The sequence below is a fragment of the Macaca fascicularis genome, chromosome 17 (assembly GCF_037993035.2).
Source record: "Macaca fascicularis isolate 582-1 chromosome 17, T2T-MFA8v1.1".
NCBI lineage: Eukaryota > Metazoa > Chordata > Mammalia > Primates > Cercopithecidae > Macaca > Macaca fascicularis.
In genome coordinates, this window is record NC_088391.1 from 89,870,486 (window position 1) to 89,897,770 (window position 27,285).

The 27,285-nt window shown below is 43.8% G+C and overlaps 1 protein-coding gene across 50 annotated transcripts in view; it reads right to left on the minus strand.

The window, feature by feature from the left end:
* The window catches only part of DOCK9 (dedicator of cytokinesis 9), a 296,947-nt gene that overhangs the window by 167,622 nt on the left and 102,040 nt on the right, over positions 1 to 27,285 (minus strand). For 12 of the 50 annotated variants that reach the window (XM_045377313.2, XM_045377310.2, XM_074021324.1 and 9 more), the window contains exon 1: positions 18,843 to 19,114. The exons of the other annotated variants lie outside the window; for them this stretch is intronic. In XM_045377313.2, the coding sequence (XP_045233248.2) occupies positions 18,843 to 18,968 (126 nt within the window). In that variant the 5' untranslated portion in view covers positions 18,969 to 19,114. Of the gene's footprint in view, positions 1 to 18,842; positions 19,115 to 27,285 lie in introns of those variants that run through there. 50 annotated transcript variants of the gene reach the window in all.

Sequence of the window (27,285 nt, forward strand, 5' to 3'; positions counted from 1 at the left end):
GTATCAGGGACTGCGAAAATTTTCAACTTGTACAAACCCTAACTCGGGTCACTTAATGAAAGAACTCCTAGTGACCTCATAGGGCAGAGGTCTTTAGCAGCTGCTGGAAGCACTTCGGGGACACATGACTGATTCCAGGACACATGACTCACTCCCTAGCATGGGAGTGGTCGCATGCTGCCTGAGTTACGAACAAGGCAAAAAGACCAGGCACAATACCTCCCTTCTACAGGTGTCCTTTGATGGGGAAAAGAAAGAAACCATCAGAGGAGAAAGGCTGGAGAATGGAAACTGGTGAGGGAGAGAGGCAAAGGGAACAGAAGGAGATGCAGGGGAGGAAAAGGAAAAGAGAGGCAGGGATGGAGGCACCCTGGGGAGGAAACCAAAGACAGAAATGGCAGAAGAAAGGGACTTAGGAGACTTGGAGGTGGATCTGTGGGAAGTCACACCACTGCATCCACTAAATTGTGGGTTAAGAGGATAATCGCCTATTTTCAACTCTTTTTAAACTATGATTCACTGGTGGCAGCTGTTCACTGTTCTTCAGCCCTGCTAAGCTTTTCCAGGTGCTGGTGGGGCATGGAGGCGGGGACAGCCCACAAGCATAAGGAACTGATTGGCCTGCGACATGATTAGTGACAAGAACGTCACACTAACGGCAAAATGATGTAGGCTAATTACCAGACTGCCGGTTCCTGCTATTATTTGTAAGAACGAGGCTTGGCACAGATCTGGCACACAGCCTTGGTTTTAAAGCTATCACAACATGCTCAAGTTCAATTCTTCCCCTGGTGACAGACTTCCAAGGGAGAAGTTCTTAATTTTCTATCTTCAAAAGAAAACCAGAATTACCCAAATTGACCATAGTTGTTGGTGGAGCTGCTCTGGAGCCATCAGCACCATCGTGTTTTGAAACCCTGAGAAGTCATCAGTTTGAACTGTGAATATTTCAGGATGCTGTTTCTCCCTAAGCATGGTGGGGCCTGGCTGACTCCCAAGCCCACGACATTCAGAGCATACACACTGGTGACTGCTGCTTTTATAGTGTATAAAATTCTAACTCGGTCTATACACAAGTCCTTCAGCTTTCCACGTCATGTGGAGGCGCAAGTCCTTATCTATGAACATTCATTCCTCAGGCTTCCTGTGAAATCAGAAAGGGAGAGGGCGGTAGTACTTTCAGTCCACAAATAGTCCACAACAGTGGTTCTGAAAGTGGGCTCCCAGGAACTGGTGATTCAGCATCGCCTGGGAACTGGTTACAAACGCAAATTCTGAGGCCCCAGTCCAGAGCCGAGTCAGGAGCTCCAGGAGCAGGGACCAGTTACCTATGCTTGAACAGGGGATTCTGGAAAATCCCTGATCAATCATGATGCCCCAGGAACGACATTAGAATTCTCAATTTCAGGGAGGAAGAAGAAACAAGGCCGGTCCTGAGCCTCCTCAAGGTTACAGACCCCTTTGAGAGCCTGGATCCTCTCCCCACGAAAACTGTATACATTCTTTGCTTTCTATGATTGTATACACAGCTTTGAGGGGAGGGCTGTAATTCCCTGGAAAGTGGTCACGTGGAACTGAGTCGAAGAAGCCCTGGGCTAGTGGAAGAGCCAGGCCTGTAAATATTTAGCTCAACGTAAAGAGAGGTACTGGGAGAAGTGAAATGCAGAGCTAAGGCCAAGCCCATTGCCCTCCATGGCCTGTGAAGTTTCTTCGCTTTACTAAGGAAGGAATGCTTGGAGAGAGCGAAGAAGAATGAGAATTCTTCAGGTGGACAAAAGCCTACCCTGAGAACAGAGCCCCGCCTTAGCTAGGCAGATGCAAGGTTTCCAGTCTCATGGTAAGCCGGGGGCCCAGCAAAGAGGCAATGCTGCATCCACTGTTTCTGACACGAGCCAGCTCCAGTCACTCCCTCTACAGGCATAATGTGCCCCTCCCACCTCTACACCTGTCGCAGTCCTACAGCCCCTTGGCCGATGGTCTACGAAGAAAGCAAATGTGGCAATGTGGCAAAAAAGTTAAAGCAGAGCTGCTCTAGTCCCAGGCAGGCATATAGCACTTCACACAGAACTGGGGCACTACCTCCCTCCTCCCCACAAAGGTGGCCTTTGGCGCCTTGCTGCCACATCCTTACTTAGCAGCAGTCCTGGGATGCCTCTCATGACAGTCCTTGGCTTGCTGTGACCTGCGAACACTCAGCTCCACTATCAGTGCCTCAGGGCAGGGCTGAGTCTTGTTATCTTTGCCACCCTCAGCATCCCACTCAGGCCCCAGGGACACATCCTATGGGGCTAACAGAGCTTGCCAGTGGTTCTTGTACAGTTCCATTGTTGCTGGGCACCTTGGCTTAGAAGATTTCCAGGAACATGCCTGCTGTGTCCACCCAATGTCATGACACAGAGAATGGGAGGCCATGTCACCTTGTTCTAAGGTATGTGGCCCCAGGACTACTTAGCGGTATGTAAGATTAGCCATTGCACAAACTAAGAATGCCCCCAAACTGCATTGCTTACATACAAAAGAAACCTAACAGAAGCTTTTCCAATCCTAAAAATTCCTGTGACATTCCCAGATGTTGTGGAACTAGAAGAAACTTTTCTAAACTCTCAATAATATAAATTTGGACTAATCACGCCAAGGGAGACACTGATCTGTTCTTGTGATGAAGAATGATGATACAAAATCATGATCATTTGAAGAGGCAATAAAAGAATATGAAGCCCCAAAACTGTAGGGAAGAAGTATGGAGGTGTATTAAGAGGTTCATTGATAAAAATGTGTTGTTTCCCTGGATTTCTGGTGTTTATGGCTTGGGTTAGCTTTTTAAAATTTATTTCTTTTTAAATTCTAAATAAATGTTCACCTCCATGCCTTATTTTGTTTTCAAATGTTGAATTACTTTTCAACATTTGGTCCCTCAAATGTTGAAAGGTCCCTCACAAAACCTTACTCTGCCCTGATAGGGTCATGTGTCCACATGAATGCTGAAGAGGATGGTAGCATGGTAAGGAAAGCCGAGCTGTGCAGTCACCTGGGGCTGTGGCTGGACTCAACTAGGTCAATGCCTGGAAAAGGCAGAACCTTGCAAACTGTAAACACATAATAAATTGAGTTATTCATATTATTAAATATGTTGCTGCATGACAGGTTTTTTGTTTTTTTAATTTTTTTTTATTTTTTATTTTTTTCAGACGGAGTCTCGCTCTGTTGCCCAGGCTGAGGTGCAGTGGCACAATCTCGGCTCACTGCAAGCTCCGCCTTCTGGGTTCACGCCATTCTCCTGCCTCAGCCTCCCGAGTAGCGGGACTACAGGGGCCCGCCACCTCGCCCGGCTAATTTTTTTTTTATTTTAGTAGAGATGGGGTTTCACAGTGTTAGCCAGGATGGTCTCGATCTCCTGACCTCGTGATCTGCCCACCTCAGCCTCCCAAAGTGCTGGGATTACAGGCATGAGCCACCACGCCCAGCGCATGACAGGTTTTTTAAAGAAAAAAAAAAAAAAACTTTCCTCGACCTCCAGAAACATACAAAATAAAATAGGCAATAATGGTAGGGACATGCACAAAGGAAGACAAATAATGACCCAACATAGAGAAAACTGCATCGCAGACACTGAAATTCAGGGGCTGAGCCCAAAGGAAACAGACAGCTGCTTATACTGTAGACGGGACTGAGTATTGCTACGGTGTGTGCCAGCGGAGAAGAACCACAGCTGCGGGTGGGCGACAGAGGAAAGCACTCCTGACCCCCTCCCATTAGCGCAGCTCCATGACAGCAGCAGGATCTTGGATTGTGAGGAAGAGAGCAGGCAGGCAGGACACCCCATGGGACACTGCTCACAGAGTTATGTGGCATCATCAGAGTGGTTGGGGAGAAAGAGCTCCTCATCTCAAGGGACAACATGGACACAGGTGAGCCACTGATACCAAGGCCCTGCCAGTCCCCATGGCAGCGGGCAGCATGGCGCACCTCTAGCAATCACACTTCCCTACACCACCCATGGGGGCCAGAAAGCAGGACTCCACAAGGCCCCACCATGACCCCCCCACCCTTCAATCTCTCGGAACTCCCTCCCTCCCACAGCATTTGCTGCTTAGGGTCTGGCAGCCCAACATCATGCAAATTGAAATTCCAGATCAAAAGGCAATCAGAAGCAGGAAATGTTCTCAGCGCCAGGAAAATGAGATTCCTCTGGATCCAGCAGACCTGCACAATGTGAGCCCACAAACTGAGTTCAGTTCTGGCCAAACATGTACAAAACCTCAAAAACCATGGGAAGAGCTAAGCTCCAAAGAGCAAAGCAATTTCACTGCTCTTGCCTCAGACGTGATAGCTTCAAATGAACTTTCCAGTCATTTCTTGTCCTTGAGTCTCTGGTGATTAAATGTTAACAAGAGCTGAAATCCCAAATGCCACTTCTTGAAATAGCAAACTAAATGGCAACTCTTGGAGCTATTTTAAGAAATGAGAAATTTGTCATTTCTGCTTATAAAGAATTTAGGACTTCCTTGATTTATCTGCATGGCTATAAAAGCTACTTGATAGGCTGAGATAAAGTTGGTCCATTTTCAAAGCGCTTCTCGACGTTGCCACCAGGACACCAGTACTGTTGCTGGGGATGGGAATGGGGAGATGGCAGCTTGCAACAGAACGGGGCTTCTGAAGCCACAGGCTCACAGGTTTGGGCCATACAAGCTTTCCTGCACTCCCGTCGTGCACACGACTCTCACTACTTAACCCCACCAGGAACTTCTTGAAGTTGTCAAATTTGCAGGAAGGATCCTCATTTTCCTATAAGTAGAGTGGGCACAGGAAAATAACAGCCGCCTCCCTTCCTTGTGTACACATGGGATGAGCAGTATGAGTTCCCTCTCTCCACAGGTATTCACTGAGCTGGTTCACATGCACTGTGCCAGAGACATCCAGATAAAAAGAACACAGCCCCACCCCAGGGAGCTGACAGTCAGAGGGAAGGCACATGTGTGAACAATCAGCAGAATGAATGACAGCAGCAGGGACTAGGACTGGCATCTGGCCCACTAGAAGGAACCCAACCTCTGCTCAGCTAGATTATAAGCTCCATGAGGGCAAGACAGCCCTATTGTATTCACTGCTGTCTCCAGCATAGCAGAAGCGTTCAATAACTGTGTTGGATGACCCCGGTGATGTGGGATGCTTCTTAAAGGAGGTTCCTGGAGCTGATCAATGAGATGAACAAGCCAGCCAGGATTCAGGGCAGATTGAGGATTCCCTGCAGAGAAAATTGAGACACCAGGGAGCATGTGTCTGGATGGAAGTAGATTCTGTAGGGCCTGAAACATGTACAATTACAGTGAGGTAAAAAAAAAAAAAAAAAAATACAAACTAATAGATATAAAATTGCTGGAATCTCTTCCAGTGCCTTGAAAGGGATCCTGAAACTTAAGCTTCATGCGCTTCATGCTAAATTCTCCCTGAGCATGGTGAGTTCTGGAAGCAGCGAGGAGTTTGGAATAGCTGGATAAGGGTGCATAAAGGGGGCTTGGGGTCCCAGCTCCACAGGTGCTCTAGCACCACTGGAAATCCAAGGTCATGGGGAAAACTATACTTAGGAGAAAGCCCTTCTGAAAACAGACTCCACACAGTTGCTACTTGAGGTGAGCAGCGGGCCTCCCAGATGGACGTGCTCAAGGAGCACCGGATGGGCCAGTGCCCTCCCACTCTGCTTCCTCTGCAAGGGTGGATAACACTGGAGCAACACTCCTCACAAAGACCCCTGCTCCACCTTCGCCCATACAGCCCTCAGTCTCTCCTCTAAAGTAGCAAATATTGGAATAGTGTTCTTTGAGCTAATCAATGATTAGCTCACGTGGGGCACCTACGTGTGCCAAAGCCTGCAGGGAGAGACGAGGCCAGAGTGGCAGGTAGAGCCACAGTAGGAAGGGCCCTCAGGAAGCCAGCAAACAGGAGGAGGAGCGGAGAGACACAGAGGTAGGTCCCACGTCCTCCTGCAGTGGAAGGAAGATACCCTCCATTAGCTTGTAACAGACATGCTCTTCTGTCCCTAACTCAGGACATTACAACTAGGAGATGGTGATCATCAAGATAGAATCCCACTCTCATTCAGTAGTGTATGTTCTTCTCCAGATGCTCATGAGTGTCTGTAGGAACAATGATCTAGAAGCTGTTTGAAAGCATGCTTTTTAAAAGGTACTACAGGTTCAGTAATACAGCTTAAAAGCTTTTATCTAGCACTATAAGCTTGTGCAAACATCAGAACCTGAGATTATCCAGTCCAGTCTTCTCATTTTACACATTGGGAAACCCAGGAGCCTGGGAGTTTAGGGACTGTCCTGGGGTCCCAGGAGTAACCTCCTGAGCCCTGGCCCAGGATCTTGTCTCAGCCCCTACTAAAACGATGCCTACATTTTAATTTTGCACTTTCACTGACAATGTGTATACACATGTAATCTAAATACTGGAGGAAAAAGGAAACCTTACCTAAACTTAGATTTAGAAATAAGCTCAAAAGCAGTTAATGCTTTGGAGGATATTTGGAAGAATGCATAAGAAACACCAAACTCCCAGACATCTAAATATATTTTTCATGCTCCAATGTGGTGTTATCCTAAGAACAGACTAATACCAACAATTAGACATTTGTGAATTCAGTTTTTTATATTATAAACACTAACACAATGTTGTTAAACAGCAGTTACACAGATTTGACAAATCTGACAAAATCTGATTTTGTCAAATCAATAGCACCTGAAATGGGTAAGAGAAACATGATAATAGAAAAGGAAATAATAAGAAAGACAGGAATAATAATACCAATTAAGGAAAACCTACACAACTCCTCAACAGCCTGCCATCAGCTGTGCTCGCTGGGGATGCTGCCGAGAATGTCAATGAGGAGAGGAAGACAAGACAGGAATTTAGGAGACTTCTCCATGTCCTGTGCCCAGGGAGTCACATGAGGAGAGAGCTAGGTGGGACGGGAGCAGCTCCCTTGCAAGTGCAGTGTTTCACGTGTCTTCTCCCTACCCTGATACTGGCATGGGCCAACTCCAGGCCCGGAAGGGTGAAAAGGGAACAGGTAGGGCGCCTGCAGTGGGCCCAGCATGTATCTCTCACACACATATAGTAGTCTTGGCTTCTAATTCTGCCTATTTTTTTCACATGTGAAAAGAAATAAAATCAAAAAAGAAAAAGATGTGCTATCATAGTTGTATAAATAATTCTATCTCAAATCTAGACTGTAGACTCTTCCAGGAATTTTTCTTCCTTTTTTAGCATTATGACCTAAAATTGTTAATTCTTCCTAGGTCAATAAAAACTATTTTTGGAATTCTGAAATGAAGAGGGCCAGTAATTAAGCTAAAAGGCTCTAAAAGCCAGATTTAGTCAGATTTCAAAACAACTTACTTTAAGCTACTTATTTTATGATATTGGGGATAGGGAATGGAATATTCATAACAAATAGTTCACAAAACAGTTTCTGCAAACTCCACTGCCAGGCAGGCAGTATAGACACCAGTAAAGGGCAGGTGATGGGAGTTAGAGTTTCAATCCTAGTCCCAAAAATGTGAATTAGCGCCAGAGGTGGTGACAGGTATACAGGGGTTCATTACATCAGTACAATGGTTCTCTAAGTTTGGTCCTGGGCCAGCATCAGCATCACCTGGAACATGTTAGAAACACACATTCTGGCTCAAGCCTGTAATCTCTGCACTTTGGGAGGCCGAGACAGGCGGATCATGAGGTCAGGAGATCGAGACCATCCTGGCTAACACAGTGAAACCCCGTCTCTACTAAAAAAAATACAAAAAAACTAGCCGGGCAAGGTGACGGGCGCCTGTAGTCCCAGCTACTCGGGAGGCTGAGGCAGGAGAAGCGTAAACCCGGGAAGCGGAACTTGCAGTGAGCCGAGATCCGGCCACTGTACTCCAGCCTGGGCGACAGAGAGAGACTCTGTCTCAAAAAAAAAAAAAAAAAAAAGAAACACACATTCACCCCAGGCCCAAGGAGTCAGAAGCTCTGGGGTTGGGGCCTCAGTCTGTGCTAACCAGCCCTTCAGATGATTCTGGTGCCCATTCATGTTTGAGAACCACCACTAGTCCATCTACTTTTGTGTATGTTTGAGAATTTCATATTAAAACGTATTCTCAAAAAAATCCTGGCTTCACTGCCTATTGGCTATGTGGCCTTTGGACAAGTTGCTTATTTAACCTTTTAATCTCCATACTGGCATCTAAAGATGGGAAAAGTAATAATTTCTGTTATCATTATCACCAGGTTATTGACAGGGTTCAATATGTAGTGTCTGGACAGAGCACGAACTCACCAAATGGTGGTGGTGAGGACCATACACAGTTATGTGTAGTTCACATTCAATAGAATTTTAGCCCCTATAATATACATACTTTTGCTGAATTACTCGCATACTGTCTCATTAAACCTTCCCACCACTGTATGGTTGCATCAACGCCATTTCACTGATGAGGCAACTGTCGCTTAGAGGAATTAGATGGTTTACTGAAGGTCACACAGATGGTGATCCTTGCGTCTCCTGGCCGCAAGACCAGGACCTTCCCCGTCACACATGAACAGTAAGCATGATGGAATTTCAGATTTCTAGAACCAGAAGTGCCTCTCCAGTGCTTCTGTTCCTCTTTATATGAGAAATGCTGAACATGGTTCCACACGGGGATGCTTCAGGCGCCACGTCACCAGGGAGGAGGGAAATTCTCCCTGCTCTGAGATCTGCCAGGCACTGAACTACCCAGGCTTTACAATCTCACTACAGCAGAGATAAAACACAGAGTCCCTTCCAGGAAAAAGTCATTTTCCACTTCAAAAATATAAAAAAATCATACTCCAAAATACTAAATCTTTCCAAAGAACCGGGTTTAAATGCCTTAACACATATTAATGCCATTAAGTAGTATGTAATATATATTACCATCAAATATTTCAAGGCATGACCTTTGTAAGGAAAACTCACATTTAAATCATGTAATTTTTTTCCTACAGAAAAAAAAATCACAAATATTTTTCCTTATCCAGTGACTCCCCCACAAAATGACAGCTTTTTGGTTTGAGGTTTTTAAGCTAAAGAATGTGTAAGTATAAACCTGCACTGAACAATGTGGTAGCTACTAGCCACAGGTGACTACTGAGCACTTAAAATGTGACGATTCTGGCTGGGCGCAGTGGCTCACGCCTGTAATCCCAGCACTTTGGGAGGCCGAGGCAGGCGGATCACAAGGTCAGGAGATCGAGACCACGGTGAAACCCTGTCTCTACTAAAAATACAAAAAATTAGCCGGGCGCGGTAGTGGGCGCCTGTAGTCCCAGCTACTCAGGAGGCTGAGGCAGGAGAATGGTGTGAACCCAGGAAGCGAAGCTTGCAGTGAGCCGAGATCGTGCCACTGCACTCCAGCCTGGGGGACACAGCGAGACTCCGTCTCAAAAAAAAAAAAAAAAGTGACGATTGCAAATTCAGATGTGCTACAGGCATAAAACAGACACCAAATGTCAATGACATCTGATAAATGAAATATAAAATACCTTGATTTTTTCCATAAAAATTCAAAATTGAAATAGTAATATTTTGGAAATATTGGGTTAAAATTATATTACTAAAATTAGTTACACCTGTTTCTTTTTACTTTAACTTGGCTACTAGAAAATTTTAAATTTGGTCGGGTGTGGTGGCTGCATATAATCCCAGCACTTTGGGAGGTTGAGGCGGGGTGGGGGGGGATCACTTGAGGCCAGGAGTTCAAGACCAGCCTGGCCAACATGGTTCACCCCGTCTCTACCAAAAATACAAAAACCAGCCAGGTGTGGTGGCACACACCTGTAATCTCAGCTACTCAGGAGGCTGAGGCATGAGAATTGCTTGAACCCGGGAGGCCTGGGTTGCAGTGAGCTGAGATCACTCCACTGCACTGCAGCCTGGGTGACAGAGCGAGACTCTGCCTCAAAAACTAACAGAGAAGAAATTATAGATATTGTTCATGTTATATTTCTACTAGACAGCACTACTACAGACTGTAAGAAATTTTAATATACAGGTAATTTTTTAAACTTCATGGCAAAACAAAGGACAGTCCACTTCCTGAAATTTTCACTTGGGCAGACAAGAGTTAGGAAAAAATACCACATGAGAGATAGAAGTTAGGTCTAGTCTTGGTTCTATGAAGCAGTGGACCACATTCTCCTGTGACTTCAATAGGCCCCACCTTTCTGAACTCTTTCTCCCTGGAAGAGCCATCTTCTTTGCCTGTATCTTGTGGATCTCCACCTTTTCCAGATATAATCAATTTACTGAGAAGCTGTTGTGATAATGTCACACGGTGATTTTTCCAAGTGTACTATGACCATCAAAGATGATGTTAGGGTTTCAGGTACGGTTGCCAGGAAGAAGAGGTACTGATAACAGAAAGGGGTGCTGGCTAAGAGAGGAACAAGAAGGAGTTTGACTCTGGGAACCTATGTTTGCACTTCTGTACCCAAAAGTACTCTGATAAAATGTTCACCAACTTTTTAATAGAGATCAAAATCACAGATGCACAGGAGAGTAAAGGGGCACGATACCCACATCACATGTAAGTCAAGCAAGTTCCTCTACTTGCATCCCTTTCTAGTTTTTGGCAATTCAAGACATTTGGTTATTGGTGGCTAAACCTTTGCAGGTGGAAGAGAGGCGAATGAAAATGTGAATGATTTTCAGATCTAGTCTTTCCTGTAGGCCCTTTCTGCAACCTTTTTTTGCCTACACATACCCCAAAGAGTCACCAGGACCATGCTGAGAAGCAGGAGGAAAAAACAACAACAACGACAACAAAACCTTTCACATTATATCAGACATCGAATACAAAGAAAACAAAACCACTCGGGTGGTTCCTGTTAGGCAGAAGCCTTGTTAGTGAGGGAGAGTGGAGTACAAACCTTCACCACAACAAAGCAGAGATGCCTGACAGCAGGCCGGAATGACGATGCCACGATGGGCTACAGGAGCACACACTCTTCTGGAAAATGTGTGGAGAGGGTTTGTAAAGATTTCCCAAGGAAGCTGGCACGTGAGCTGGGGCTTGAAGCATAAATGAGGATTTTATCCTTTTATCCAGTGCAGTGCATGCCAGGCAAAGGCAGAGCTGTGCCCAGGTGTGAAAGCACCCCAGGTGGAAGGAAGGCTGGAAAGCCGGGGTGAGGGCACATTTTGGAGGCTGCAGGAGATAAGGTTAGCAGGCAAATTCAGGGTCAGCCTCTGTGAATCAAGGAAGCCATGCTTTGCTTTCTCTGTAAAGGAAGAGTCAGAGAAGGCTTTTAAGCAGATAATTAACAACTATCTCTGTGGGCTGTGTTGTTTTGTATTTTGTTTTTGAGACAGTTTCGCTCTGATGCCCAGGCTGGAGTGCAGTAGCTCCACCATAGCTCACTGTAACCTTGAACTCCTAGGTTCAAGCAATCTTCCCACCTCATCTTCCCAAATAGCTAGGCCTACAGGTCTGCCCCACTAAGCCAGGTTAATTTTTTTTTATTTTTTATTTGTGTAAAGACAGTGTCTTGCTATGTTACCCAGGCTGGTCTCAAACTCCATGCCTCGAGCAATTCTCTCACCTCAGCCTTGCAAAGTACTGGGATGACAGGTGTGAGCTACCACGCCCCACCTGTCTCTGCATTTTAGAAAGAGTGGTCTGATAGCACGATGCAGCATGGCTCAGTGTAAGAAAAGACAGAACGTGGTAGTGGAACAGGCAGTCCAGAGAACCTTCAGAGATGGGGGATCTGGAGGGCAGCCGCTGCTACAACCTCTGTCTGATATGCAATGCAGTCCTGGCTTAGAAATGCCAAGTGAGCCTCCTGTGAGTGAGTGCTGGTTCTCTGCACCACTTGCTGCTGCCTTTCCCTTGGCAGTGACAACTCTCCATATTAAGGAGATCCCAAAGCAGAATATGAGACTGGCTCCTCCCCAGGAACCTGGCAGAGCCCTTGAGACCCACTGGTAAGTGGCACTTACACTTGTCAGGAAAGGGAGCGCTGAAAATTTCCAAAGCCTCAAAATGTCATTCTAAAAGAGACTTAGCACTAGTATATCACATTACAGGGTATTTCAAACTTCTGGAAAGTTGGGGGAAAACTATAATTTCCAATCCTTCTTGGTTCTAAAAGTATCCTCACAGTCATATGCTATCTGTAGGCTGGAGCCGGGTTGTCTTGTTATCTCCTGCCTAGAGTGCCCTGCTAACTCCAAATTTTTGATTCATTTCCAGGTGGCCAACCCATTCCCTTGGTCTTACTTCTTACACTAGGTGGAATTCCAAGATCCCATTTTGTAGCTCCAACAACTCAAAAGCCAAACAATTTTGAATAAACAAAGCTTAAAACCTGAAACTAAAACTCCACAGTCCTAAACCTGACTCCCTCCCAGGTTATTGTGAGATCAAAGATGCTAACACTGGAACCTGAGTCCCAGACCTTAGAGATTATGTATGACAGGCTCCTCATTTTACAGACAAGAAAACTGAAGCCCAGAAGGGTGGCGATCTGCAGAGATTGAGAGGCAGATGCAGGATCAAAATTAGGTCTCTGGTCTCTTGGCCCACCCGTGCCACCAGCCAGATGGACATTGTTCTGCAGTCTCGTGTTTAGCCACTACCTTTCCAAGAGTAGAGCACACCTGCACAAATGGCAGCCTCTGCAAACACTATGGGGACCACAGTACCCATTTTGCTAATTAGGGAGTAAACATTTCAGGATTAACCTGGGTCATGCTATACATTTTTTAAAAAGGAAAATAGGGAGGAAAACAGGATGCCTCCAGACTTTTAGACCCTCGCCAGTCTATGCTCCTATGTAACTTTCTGGGAAGATAATAAAATGTAACACCCAAGATAAGAGGGACTCCTGAGGGCAGCTCTACTTCATTCATATTTCTGAGCTCTTCACATGACCACCATTGTCTTCATACTATTCAACCAACCACTGTTGGTTGTCACTTGCAAACTGGCCTTTCTCTAACAATTGTTAAGTTTTTAAGGGCAGTGTGTTTTTCCTTTCTTGTTCATCGTTACAGTCTCAATGCTAAGCTCAAGTGAATATGTTCTTTTTTGTTCATGAATCATGCATATGTGTCCAGGTATGGATTTTAGAAAACCTGACCCAAAGTCTACAATCTTGGCTCCGCCATTTATTGAATGTGTAACTTTGAGCAAGTTGCCTAACTTCTCTGTGCTCAGTTTCCTCTTCTGAAAAAGAATAGAGCCTGCATTCTAGAGTTGTGAGGATTAATTGAATAACATTTCGCAGGCGTAAAACAGTTCCTGGCACAGAGCGGGGCACCATATAAGTAGTGGCTATTTTTATTATTACATGACTATTGGCATTACCTTGCTATAAAAAAACAGTCGCCAGCCATTCTCCCTCCATGCTGATGATAGGTCATGAGAAAAGAAACGCCGGAGCTGGGTGGATTTTAGTTTTTAGTTTTCTATACAAGTGATTTTAGTTTTCTATACACTGCTACCCAGCAGGTAGCTGTGACTTGGCATGGCAATGAGGTAGGGAACAAGCTGTGGAAGCCCCACGTCTGAGATCATTTCCCAGGCCTGGCATGTGAATTAGATTCACTCGGACCCTTTCTAAGCATGCACTCCCCAAAGATTCCTTCCACCGACCGCTCCACAAAATAGGTGTGCAGCAGCAGGAGCCTCATGTAACACTGTTTACGTGAACAGACAGGGGTTCGGCCTGCGCCTTCTGCAAAGCCGGGCTTTGCGTACATTAGCTGCTAAAAAATCTGAAGCATGTCCTTCCTGGAGCTGCTGATGGTTTAAGTGTTGTCTGCTTAAGTGTCTGGAAAGGACAGGGTGGCGTTAACACTCACTGTGCCTGATAAAGATCACATGAAAGCATTCCAGAGGAATGAACCCCTTCCTTCCTCATGCCTTGCTGCCTGGGGAGAGGAAGGGTTTTGATCTCATTCACCTCCATGCACTGTCCAATAAGACTGGCAAGTCTCCATTCTTGTAAATGTGGGTTGAATGAATTAATGAATAAACAAATGAAACACAGAGAGCATTGTAGTGAACGTGTATGGCTTTGAATAAGTAAAATTTCCTGTTCTTGTCACTAGGAATAGGTCACTATATAAATCTTTTGGGAACATCTTTCTTTCACCATCCAATATTTTAAAAACAAGGAAACTACTTATTAAATATTATTGATGTAATACCATTAATTATTTTTTTCTAAAGTTGTCTCTAAGGATGCAGGAAAACCTATAGGGCAGAAAGGCTTATTGTCTAAGTACAATTTAATTAACTCAATCACAGTCACCTAAAGTCTAATTGAAAATTAACAACCTGATCATCGCCCATAAGCTTATACTTCACTTAGTCTGCTATTTCTAGAGCAAACCGAACTTCAGGGATAGGAAAGATTTTCTCGTCTCATTCCTCCTCTGTCTGGGGGACAGAAGAGTTCCCAGGTAATGTGCTGGTGTGTCCAACCAGAAACCAAGTCCTTCTACTACTTGTAGTACTTGTGCTGCCTTCTCACAGAGTTATTTAGCTAAAGTAATCGTGAGGTCATTCAAACATTAAAATAAGAACTAAAATTCTGCTTTTAACACTTGAGGATCCCAGGAAAATATGAGCCACCCAAAAGGTGTCTCTGAAAAGAAACTTTTATTTTCTTTGAGACAGGGTCTTACTCTGTCGCCCAGCCTGGAGTCCGGTGGTGTGATCTCTGCTCACTGTAGCCTCAACTCCCCCAGACCCAAACAATCCTCCCACCTCAGCCTCTTGAGAAGCTGGGACTACAAGTGCATGCCACCTCGTCTGGCTAATTTTTGTACTTTTTGTAGAGACGGAGTTTCACCATGTTGCCCAAATTGGTCTTGAACTCCCGAGATCAAGCAATGCCCACCTTGGCCTCCTAAACTGCTGGGACTATAGGCTTGAGTCACAGTGCCCGCTGATCCTTTTCAAAAAGTACCTAATGAGTACACCTAACAGGACAATTCAGCTATTCTCAATCTTCACATCCTTCGACCTTAAAAATTCCCAGAATAAGACCTGTGCTGCAGTCCCTACCATCCTCACAAAAGTAACCCAATGAAAGGGCTGCGTAAATGACATAGAACCCAGCCTTTTTCGGCACTTTGAAGCCACACCTTTTTCCTCTAAACTGTTGAGCAGTAACAATTAGAATAAATTGTTTCCAGGAACTATGTTAGAGCTGGGGGGGTAGGGGGTAAAAATAGGTATTCAAATGTGAGCAGGGAAACTAACATGCAGACATCAAGAATATCCTGCCTGTTCCCCTGGTAGTGATTTCTAGCCCCCAAAGCCATTTCTCAGTGGGTTTGGCAGTAAGCCTGGATAGAAATGGGGAAGTTTCACCATGTGCTTCCTCCCTCACTTACTGTCACAATGCAGGGGACAAGACCCACCCATGTAGGTACCTGTAAAGTTGAACCTTGCAGCCTCTGAAACTTTATAATGTCCAAACACATATTCTCTTGGAAACACTAACTTTTAGCCAGTCGCAGGGGCTCACGCCTATAATCCCAGCACTTTGGGAGGCCAAGGCGGGTGGATCACCTGGGGTCAGGAGTTCGAGACCAGCCTGACCAATATGATGAAACCACGTCTCTACTAAAATTACAAAAATTAGTTGGGCGTGGTGGTGCATGCCTGTAATCCCAGCTACTCAGGAGGCTGAAACAGGAGAATCGCTTGAACTAGGGAGGCGTAGGTTGCAGTGAGCCAATATTGAGCCACTGCACTCCAGCCTGGGGAACAAGAGAAACTCCATCTCAAAAGAAAAAAAAAAAAGAACTCCATCTCCAAAAAAAAAAAGAGAAAGGAAAAGAAACACTAACTTTCCGTAACACTAAACAAGCAACCACTGCTAAGGGAACCCTTCAAGGTGGCCCCGGCAGAGGAGAAAAAACATTACCACCAATCATAAGGGCAGGAGGGAACTTCTGATAGAAAGTTTCTAGAACAAATACTGGCTTGCCTACATGCTTTAAGATCTACTTACGGGTACCTTTATGGTAGCCTCGTTACTAATGCAAACAATTAGAGACAAATTGAAAAACCATCATCCAGTGATAGTATAGACCTAAAATGAGATAATATGCAGCCCTTAAAATAATGGCATAGGCCAGGTGCGGTGGCTCACGCCTGTAATCGCAGCACTTTGGGAGGCTGAGGCAGGCGGATCACCTGAGGTCAGGAGTTCGAGACTGGCCGGACCAACATGATGAAACCCTGTCCCTACTAAAAATACAAAAATTAGCTGGGCATGGTGGTGGGCACCTATAATCCTAGCTACTTGGGAGGCTGAGGCAGAAGAATCACTTGAACCCAGGAGACAGAGGTTGCAGTGGGCCGAGATCGTACCACTGCACTGCAACCTGGGTGACAGAGTAACACTCTGTCTCAAAAAAAAAAAAAAAAAAAGGCATAAATCCACATATGGTGACAAAAGATGTTACTGACATGTTCTGGGAGAAAATTAACCCAGAAATCTACTATAATAGTACATCCTCTAAACACACACACGAGTTATACTGTTCTAGGCACAGGAGAAAGTCTGGCAGTATATGCACTGAATTATTAATAGTGGTCACCACTGGAGACTCAAAACAAGGACACTGTTTTTCCTACTGCTACACTATTTGCATTTCTTGTTTTTCCTACTTCTATACTACATGCATTAATTAATTTTATCCTTTTCAACTTAGGTAATATTTTTCCCCAAGGACTGTTTCTGTACATAACTCAAAACAGCAAAACTTTATTTCAAAATGCTACCTCCTGAATAAAGCATGTTACCTACATTTAAACGTCTCTAGGTAGAATTCATTCAAATGATAGACAGTCTTGGGGATTCTCACCAAGCCCGTGGGCCCCTGACATTGTAACAATGAATAGTACTGCCACAAACAGGTTGCACATGGTGTCTGCCTCCTTCTGAAAAATCATCTTGAGAAAGAAGTTGTCTTCCCAGCAGTCTGTTGAACTCCTGTTTGCCGGTGGGCAGCAACAGCCACAGGTAAGAGATCTGCCCCTGGGCAAAGGCCCTGCTGAAATATCCTTGCTTCTCTGATCTGACATCAGCTCTTTTTATCTTGTTTAACCTGCTGGAAGAAGAGAAACACTGCCCGATAAGAAAAAACTCCTGGTATCACTATTGGCTTCCTCCCTCCCTCACACCTCTCTGCAGGTGCGCAGAGCTGAGGTCTCCACGCTGCCAGAAGCTGCTGGGCCGTGACAAGTGTTCCCACCAACTGCAGCTGTAGGCAGCACAGCCTCATCCACCGCAGTGGAAAAGGACCCCCAGTGGAACTGCCTGGAGTGAGATTTACCTAAACAAATAGCTGGGACATACATGGCAAATTTCTTGAGCACTAGAAAGAGAAGTAAGTTTAAAAAGTCATTTGTGTGCTTAAAAAAAAAAAATGCACAGCATCTTTCTACAGTGTATTCAGTCCTGTAGACAAATATTTCTACACAGCTGGAGAATCACTGACAGAAGATTTTTAAGAATATTCACAAGGGAACCTAAACCACACAACTTCCTCCAAGAAATCATAAGTTACATCAGCTGCTTTAAGCAGTGAAACCCATTCAGCCTGCGAGCAACCTAACAGACAAGCCAGATATTACATTGGCAGCGGGGAATCCAGAACAATGAATTACATTTCTAAACAACGTAGCAGAGGGTGAAGAGAAGAAACCTAAATCTCTAAGATGAAAATCTGCAGTGAAAAAGACCATGATATTTTACTAACTTTTTCAGTTCAGGGTTAGTAATATAGTTTTCAAGGCAATACAATATACGGCAGTCTCACAAATCACAAAGAAAGAAACTCAGTTCAAATCAAATCTGTTATAGGAAAGTTTAAGTTCAGATTCTTAGACATTAATTGAAAATTAAGTAAATTAGTAAGCAGACACCTCATGGTAACATCAACTGAACCTCCAGATTAAAGGAAAAAAAAAATCACTAAATAAAATCACTACATATTAGTATAACAATCTCTTGAGCAGATAATTTGAAAGGCTCAATTGTCCCCCCTCTGCAGGGCATGTTAGTGGTTTTGTGCAGCTTGCTTAAAAAATTATGTGCCTTTATTGTACTGAAGAAATTCCGAGAGAGAAGCACAACCTACTCACTGATGATAACAACACAACCATTTTTCACATTCCTCCCCTACAAAGTCCACCAAAGCACTTGGCTCTACCCAAATGCTGAGAGTTTAGCTGATGTTAAGAACAGAGACGTTTCTATCAGCTGGTTCACAGTTTAGGTTCTTCCCTACTTTATTCAAGGCAAACCTCCTGGTAAAATGCGTGAGAAGAACATATGTAATTTTATCCTTTCTAAACTATGTCATATTTCCAACAGCTATGTTCCTTAAAACCCCCCCATGGGACCTGCCTCATTTTCTCAATAGCATAAATAACGTAGAAAAGGTTTTAATTTTGCAAAGCACATCTTTTTTCAACCCTATAGTTGCTATTAAAATATGCTTCCCTGGGTTTACATTTGCAAACACTGCAGCTAGGTGGGATATAATTGTGAACAATACATAATTGTTCCATACAAAGAAACCTCCTAGAAACCACATTCACCCACAAAATGTCAACATTTCTTTCTTCACAAAGAAGAATCAAAGGGGAATCAAAGTCATATTACAGGGAAAGAGAGGAGTTCACAAGGAACAAGCAGAGCAAGTTTTGAAATCAAAGACAGGCAACAGGCGTCAACCCCGTCCACACGCACAATAAGACCCCAGCATGGGGTAGATACAGCAACACTGTATGAGACCCTCTTACCGGCACAGGGCCCGGGTTCTCTGCTTCCACTTCGCCCTGAGCTGCATCCTTGTATTGCAGGGGGGACTCAATCACCAGCTCCTTTTTGACACTTCTACTACTTGTCCTGCATTTATCAGCCTGCATTCTCGGCTGAAAACGCAAGTCAGAAAGTCTGCAACTGGAACAGCTGCGAGTCCCCGGCCGTGCAAGGCACAGGCATGCCAGTGGTCCAAGGAAGGAAAGGAAACTGGCTTCCCAGGCACAAGTGGTCAGCCCCTCTGGCTGGGTCTGCAGAGCGTGTGGGGTGGGAAGGCATGATAGCGAAGGCCAGCCTCCAGGGGTGTTACTACTCCACGCAAAAGGGGAGGCTCCCACTTGCTGGCCAAAGGAAAACAAACTCCAAGTTGAACAATACACAGTGTACTGCCTCTCTGATAAAGACCGGCTTTATTGTGTCTGTTCCACACAGCGTGGGCCAAATCAATCGGAATCAAAATAGTGCGGTGTTGAAAAGAAAACCAGTCACAGTTAGACTCCTTCATAACTACCTTAAATCTGAAGCTCATGGAGCTTAAGAGACAGCAAGGTTGTCTAGTTGTTCTAAAATTCTTCCAGTTTTGGAATGCTTTCATTTGTGTTATGGCTAAACACCAAATGCCTGGCTGATGATTAAAGCAGGGAAGAGCTACCAGCAAGCATGTTCCCATAGCCTGCACCTCGTGGGTACAGGTGGAGGAAATGAGTTTCAACCCGCATGACAGACTGCAGCATGAAACACTTAATTTATCTACTATTTAATGCCAGAAAGATGAGGTCATCAAAACAGTTTCATGAGATACCACATATCATAGTAAATGCATTTATTAAATAGAATATTACTTTAAGTCCAGATGTGGGCACCAGAAAGTACCCCCAGTACTGAGAGGATCATAGTGAAAGTATAAGGTAGAGTATCTCTGCCTTCAAGGAACTTCACATCTAGCTGGGAAGGCAAGATGAACAGACATCATAAATGACAAATTAATAAAATTAAAAGAGATACACAAAAGCACGAGAAAATAGCTGGATCACCAACCTAGGGTTCAATGGTGGTTTAGTAGCACCCAAAATATGTGTTCCTAAAAGTCTTGTTTTTTTATTATTTCCTGACATTTAACAGTGGAGTCATTTTTTTTTTTATCTCTTGGGAAAAATTAAAACAGACATATTAAGGGATTTATCTGAAAGTTATGTAGAAATGAACATTAAAGAGGGAATCAAATATTACTCTGTACTTCATGGATACCACAGAGCTTCTCCTAGTTACTCTGAGTATTTCCCTGACATCAGGGAAGATTTAGTAACAGTAGACAACACGCAGCAGCAGCAGTAGCAGTAGCAGTAATAGTAGTAGCAGTAGCAGTAATAATAGTAGCAGTAGCAGTAGTGGTATTCAGTCAGTCAACAACAAGAGTAGTTATCACATAGCAACAATAGGTGCCAGAGGTACTCTACCCAGGGAAATAACACAAACTATTATACAAGTCACAGGTACAAATCTCCCACTTTCCAAAGGAACGCAGCCAGAACAGCTCAAAGGAGGCAGTGGGGAGAACTGAGACGCCACTCAGTCCCCGCATGGCCGCCTCCTTCTCCCAGCACCTGCTGCAGCTGCTGTACTTCAAGAGTGAAGCTGAAACTGAGTCTGCCACTTGAACACCAGGAACCCTTCTGAGTGTGAATATCAATTATGTAATGATCTCAAGGGATCAATGAGTCCATCAAATAAATTAATGGCTTCTATAATTTTTTTTAAACTACCCAATCCCTCAACCTTGGATTGTCTTTCAGGGTTAATATAAGTCCTCCTACCAAATCTGTGTTCCAAAATAATATTATCTATAAATTTTAAAAATCTTGCTTTGTAAAGTTACAACAGGAAAATCCCAGAGTCTCAGTTACGTCTAGAGTTGAAATTACAGTAAAGTAAAAACTTAGCAATGTCCTACAAATCAGAGAAGAAAGGATGAAGCCACAAGCACAAAACAGACTAAATGAGCCTTAGTAAAGGACAGCCCAACCAACAACTCAAAAACCTTTTTGAAATGGTTCAAGAAGCTCTAAATAGTCCAGTTCTTCCTCAAATCCCCATTGCCATTAAGCCATCAGAATTTCTGGGCATTAATAAGAGAAACCTGATTTTATTTGTTATTGTTGTTGTTGAGACAGGGTCTTGCTCTGCAGTCCCGGCTGAGTGCAGTGGCACGATCGTGGCTCACAGAAGTCTTGACCTCCTGGAGTCAAGGATATCTTCCTGCCTAAACCCCTCAAGTAGCAGGAACCAGAGGTGTGAGTCACTGTGTTCAGCCTACCCTATTTGTTGGGTCAAAATACTCTGGTATTCTGTAAGGAATGAGAAATGAACTTTAAGATAGTTATTTGACAAACACTGTAAGTGCTGTCTGTGACCCATGACCTGTTCAAGCCCCGCAAAGATTGTTTATTTAATCTTCATAATAACACTATGTAATACTGTTATCCCCATTTGACAGATGAGGAAACTGATGCCCAGAGAGGTTAAATACTTGCAGAACATTATACAGACAGCAGTGGCAGTATGGATCCAGCGTACACACGCTTAACCATGATACTATGCTCAACTGCTAAACGGCACAATACCAATCACCAGTCAGCAACGAAAGACAGCAGCATCTGGCTTTAACCCTACCATGTGAGTGAACAGGTAAAAAGGTCTTCAGATGGTCTTTAAGTGCCTTGTACAAAGCAGGTATTCATTTAACAGTAACTACTGTACTGTTATTGTTCTCATTCCAACCTGAAGAAATTAATTTTAGTCTTAAACTCAGGGCTTTCGCTGCATGATCTAAAACGACAATTCCACCAATCGTGTTGCTGTAACACATTACAAAGCACTTCAGCAACTTAATATCAACCATTCTTCCCTCTCTGTGGCTTGATTATGACAGCTGCCTTCAAATACTCATCTTGAACCCCACATGTTCACGTCATGAGCCAGGTCTTCTTCTTGAGGCTTTTGTATATTTTTCAAAATGTTTAGCAATGACTTTATTTTTGTTTTATAATCAAGGAAAATACTTTTAATTGGCTCTGAGCTTCCAAGTAGCCAGGACAAAAGGGAAAACATGATCAGTTCCATAATTTATATCATCAAAAGGAGAAAATATACCAAGTTGTAAAGCAAGTTATTTGTTTGCTTTTTTTCTTTGTTTTTCAAGGCAGGGTTTGGCTCTGTTGCCTAGGCTGGAGTGCAGTCGTGCAATCTCAGCTCACTGCAACCTCCACCGCCCAGGCTCAAGCAATCCTCCCATCTCAGCCTCCCGAGTAGCTGGGACACAGGCGCATGCCACCACACCCGGCTAATTTTTGTATTTTCTGTAGAGACTGGTTTTCACCATGTTGCCCAAGCTGGTCTCAAACTCCTGGGCTCAAGTGATCCTCCCAGGCCGGCCTCCCAAAGTGTGGGGATTATAGATGTGAGCTACCATGCCTGGCCCAAGCAAGTAAACATTTTTTTAAATGCCTCACACAGAGATTTATGTAAAGGGGGACCATCAATGTACAACGTACAAGGTTGGCAAGGTGTTTATAGGAAATGCAGCAACAAAATTCAGATAGCTTTTTCCTACTCCCATCTCAGAGCAATATACTGAAATCCCAGATTGAGAACAGCAATTCTGAGAGCAAGGCAGTCATCTGAGTCCACCACCTTCCAGTTGGCCCATCTTATGAAAGAAGCAAACCCTGGCGAAGAAACTGCGGTCAGCTTTCCCATCACACAACTTCTCAAGCGGTGCTGGCGCTCTCCCCTGCTCGCTTAGGACAGACCAACACTTTTGGAATCTGACTGTCAAGGAGAATCACACGGCACAGGGTTTAACCTCAGATCCCAAGCCTCCAAATGGGATGTGGTTTCTCCAAAGGGCTCATGAGATTGATGTGTGAGGACATGAGGATGACATCCGGTTGATGCGGCCACTAGAGGAAACACCATTTTACCAGGACAGGAAGTAGGTGGCTACACTTTTCTTTACAACATTTGAAACAACAAGGTGTATGTCTGACCCCCGATTCAACTTCCGCAAACCTGCACTGAGCTCCTACCATCTAATAACCTTGAGTTCCTTCACATGCCAGCTTGTTTAACCCACAACAAACACATCTATGAACACGGATGAAAGGCATAGCGTTTCACTGTTAAAAGAGAATGTTGTAAACCCTATGGGGAAGAGGAAGGCTTCAGAAGCAGGATGGAATGAATGCTTCTGTAATGGGGTTCAGGTCTCAAATTTTAGTTACGTACACAAATTTATTATACAGCTTGGGTACTCAAAACCATGAAAACCTCACAGGAAATTTAACAAATGTTCCAAGGGCAATTTGTGACTCAAAGGAAAGCTAACTTTAAATTCCAAACTTCATCTTCCTCTTCCACCCATAAGATGGACTTCCATCACACTCCGATTAGTGGAAGGAGTGATTGTCTCTGTAGAGGGAACTGCTACCCATGCCCAAGACCCAGTTTCAATACCACCTTCCCCATGAACCCCTCCAGCCAGACTGAATCGGCTCCTTCTAATTTAACCCTCTGAGCACTACTTTTACCTCTATTATGAAGCTTTTCAGAGTTTACCTTTTATTAAGTTTGCCCCTTCAGTGAGACTGCTAATTCACTGGGGGCAGGGACTGCGTCTTAACCACCTCTGAGTGGCCTTAGGGGCGAAACTGTATCTTAACCAGCTCTGAGTGGCCTTAGGGGCAAAACTGTATCTTAACCAGCTCTGAGTGGCCTTAGGGGGGAAAAGCACTCGCAATGTATTTGCTGAACTGAATGCTGATAGCAGTTTCTCATCTTTGGCCCTAAAGTGAAATGGTATATTTGTAAAAATATGCAAACATGTTCATTTGTTAAGGGCCCAAATTAAGGCAGAAGCTTTCGATTGCTCAAAAATAAAAACCCAACAATAGTTTATTCATAAATCAAAACCCAACAATTTTCACTACAACTTACTAAAAATAAAAACGTTCCTTTCTTCCAGGTAAGAAAATTTTATTCTGTAAAATTTGCTAGACGTTTTTTGAGACCAAGTGTATTTGAAAACAGTAAAACTAAAGTTTTAAAATGTACAAATAAACGTGTTTTTAGCAATAAATCTATATAAATTTTGAAACTGTAGATGCTGTAGCTAAACATAGCTAATAACCATATAAGAAATAACAATACAAGGAATAAATCAATTATCTCAACCTAACAGAAGTTATTTACTCTCTTTATTAGAGGTTCTTGGCATATCAGAAGGATACTTAAAATATAACAATAAAGGCAAAAGAAAAATAAGTATACATATACAAACGTATACCTATATTACTTATATACATGTACTTGTGTATACTCCAAAGTTATCATTCCTTTTCTCTTGTTCTGGGGAAACAGAAACAATAAGTAGAAATTAAGAAAAAATGTGAAAGAAAACAAGTGACTAAAGATTTTCCACAGTATACTGTTGCTGGTCAGCTTGCTGGCCAAAGAAAAGAAAAGGTGGCATGAAAATGATCTGCCCTTCTGAGAAAGACAAAAGCATGGTAGACGGCAAGAGAGGCAGCAAAACAGAGAAGAGAACAGCACTGCAGGCAACTGATTCAGGGAGTGAGGCAGGAAAGAGCCAGCGAGGGAGGAGAGAAGGCAACAGCAAGAGAAGATGCCGCGGCAGCCAGTGGTGGGAGAGGGAGAGAGAGTTTCTCCACCACAACCCTCGGGGCCTCTTAGAAGAGTTAATATAGGAAAAGATACTTCTGATATAAAGTCTCATGCCCTCCTCAATTATTATTATTATATATATATATTTTTTTGAGGCGGAGTCTCACTGTGTCACCCAGGTTGGAGTGCAGTGGCATGACCTCGGCTCACTGCAACCTCTGCCTCCTAGGTTCAAGTGATTCTCCATCCTCAACCTCCCAAGTATCTGAGATTATAGGTGCCCACCACCACGCCTGGGTAATTTTTGTATTTTCAGTAGAGACAGAGTTTCACCATGTTTGCCAGGCTGGTCTCGAACTCCTGACCTCAGGTGATCCACCCGCCTCGGCCTCCCAAAGTGCTGGGATTACAGGCGTGAGCCACCGTGCCCGGCTTCCTCAATTATTTTTTATCATTACAGACTTAATCAAACAGTCACAGAAATGTAATCCACATTATCACCTAGTCTAGTGTTTCTTAGCCCAGAATCCAAGGCTGAATGTTAGGGAAGGTAGTCCACAAACCCTCTAAAATTACATATGAAATTGTGTGTCTGTGAGTTTCCTAAAGAGAGGCCAAGGGAGTTCACCTAGTTCTCAGAAAAGGGACCAGTGGAAGGTCCTTCACTCATAGAACAAGGAGACGGAGGCCTGGAGTGAGGAGCTAGAGAGCCAACCAAAGTCCTGTGGTGCAAACCTCTTCCCATGGGCAGGTTCACATTCTATTTAAGGAGGGGTAACAACAGGCATTTAAACATCAGGCATGAGGTAAACAAACAACCAGTGGATGCCAATCAGCAGTGTCAACATGTGCACAGTCTACTCATTTGTTGACGCAAGTCAATAAATGGATTATTTGAAGCCTGATGCCTGTTGGACAACTCGAAGTCAATAGTTGTATCTCCAAAACAGGGCAAATAACATAACCAATAAAAACTGTTTTCTAAGAACTGTTTTCTAAGAACTAAGGACATTGAGAAAACGCTCACACTATCATACACACACACAAGATTTTAAAAATTACAACAGAGTGTAACAACTGATTACCTCTGGTATATGGTACTATTAGTGATTCTTTTTCTCTCTAAAGTCTTCTATATTCTGCAAGTTTTCTTTAAAAAAACTTTCATCAGTTCTTTAGTCAGAAATCAGTGAGCTGGATTATGAGATAATGGTATAGAGGAAGCTCACGCTGGGGTTCTAGCCCCTCACTATGCCCCACAACAGCTGTGTGACATTAGAAAAAGTCACTTCACCTCTCCGGGTCCCACGAGCTTTACCTGTAAAATGAAGGACTGACACCAAAAAATCTTTCCAGCTCTATCTATATATCTATAATATTAAGTATGAGAACTTTCCTTATTGATATCTGGGGAAAAACAACCACTCACTGGAATGCATTGACCTACTATATACACAAGAAAAACACAAAGACAAAAAAGTGGGTGTCTTTCTAAACATGTCAGATTCTCATTTCCAACAGAGCAGGGGCTGAGCCAAGGAGCCAGCAGACAACAAGAACTGTAACAGAACTATAACGTGCTATCAGTGAAGAAGACTATGGGGGTGGCGGGGAGGGCAGGTTGGGGGGGCCCTGCACTCCCAGCTTTGGGAAAACCCACAGTACTGGCACAGCAGGGGGCAGTCCCTACAGAAACCTCTGTTTCCAGATGAGGAAGCTAAGATGGGAGAGTCAGGCTGACGAAGGACACACCCCACTGTTTAGAGAAGACTGCCTGTGGCCATGGAAGGTTTAAGAAGCTTCTCAGTAAAGAAAGCCCCACCCCCACCTGTAACATCCTCCCCCATTTCCCCGCCTTCATTTTTCCATAGGCTCTGTGCCATCTGGCATCCTATTCCACTTTTCTTATTTAATGTGTGTCTAACCTTCCCTACCCCCAGGTAGAAAGCTCCATGAGGGCAGCAATTTTGCCTGTTTTGTTCATTGCTGTGTCCCCAGGTCCTAAAACACTACAGGTGCTGAGAAAATATACATTGAATGAATTTACTGAAGGGTCAGGATCCTCTCAGTTTGGAAATGGAGCTATTAAGCTCTGGACACCAACGGTTTTTCTGTAAACTATCAATTTATTTTGATCAAGATAACAATAATTCAATTAGCTAATGTCAATAATTTATTTTAGAGATGGAAACTTACAAAGGCAAGAGAAACAATGGGCCTGGGATTTTTCTCAGGAAACTAAACTCCTGGTATGGGGTTACCAAAACCTGGCCTCAACCTTGTTTCACGTGATCTGTGACTGTTTTATCTCCCTTCCTCAGCTTTGAACACTGGGTGAAGAGGGCAGGGGGCTAACCCCCTACCCCACCCCAGCGCAGTATTGTATACACAGTAGGCAATCCATAAATGTTTGCTTCTAGAATAAGTGATGAAGCCGCCTCACTTTGGTATGATTTATCACAGGAGTTCACAAGCTAGAATTTTCTCACTTTCCTCACTACATCACACATGCTGAGGTTAAGGGCCAGAGAATGTATTCTTTGTGAAAAACATGATCAAAACATTTTTAAAAGCACTCAAGTTTTCCTTTATAAATAAAATGCATCATTCATGTATAACTAAAAGACAAATGTTCTTTTGTTCACTTCTCCCCTGTACAGCTCCCAAAGCACCCTAGTGGAAAACACAAATTGCCACCCTTCAAGTTCATTGGTTTTGTAGACCTTATATTTGTACATTAAACTT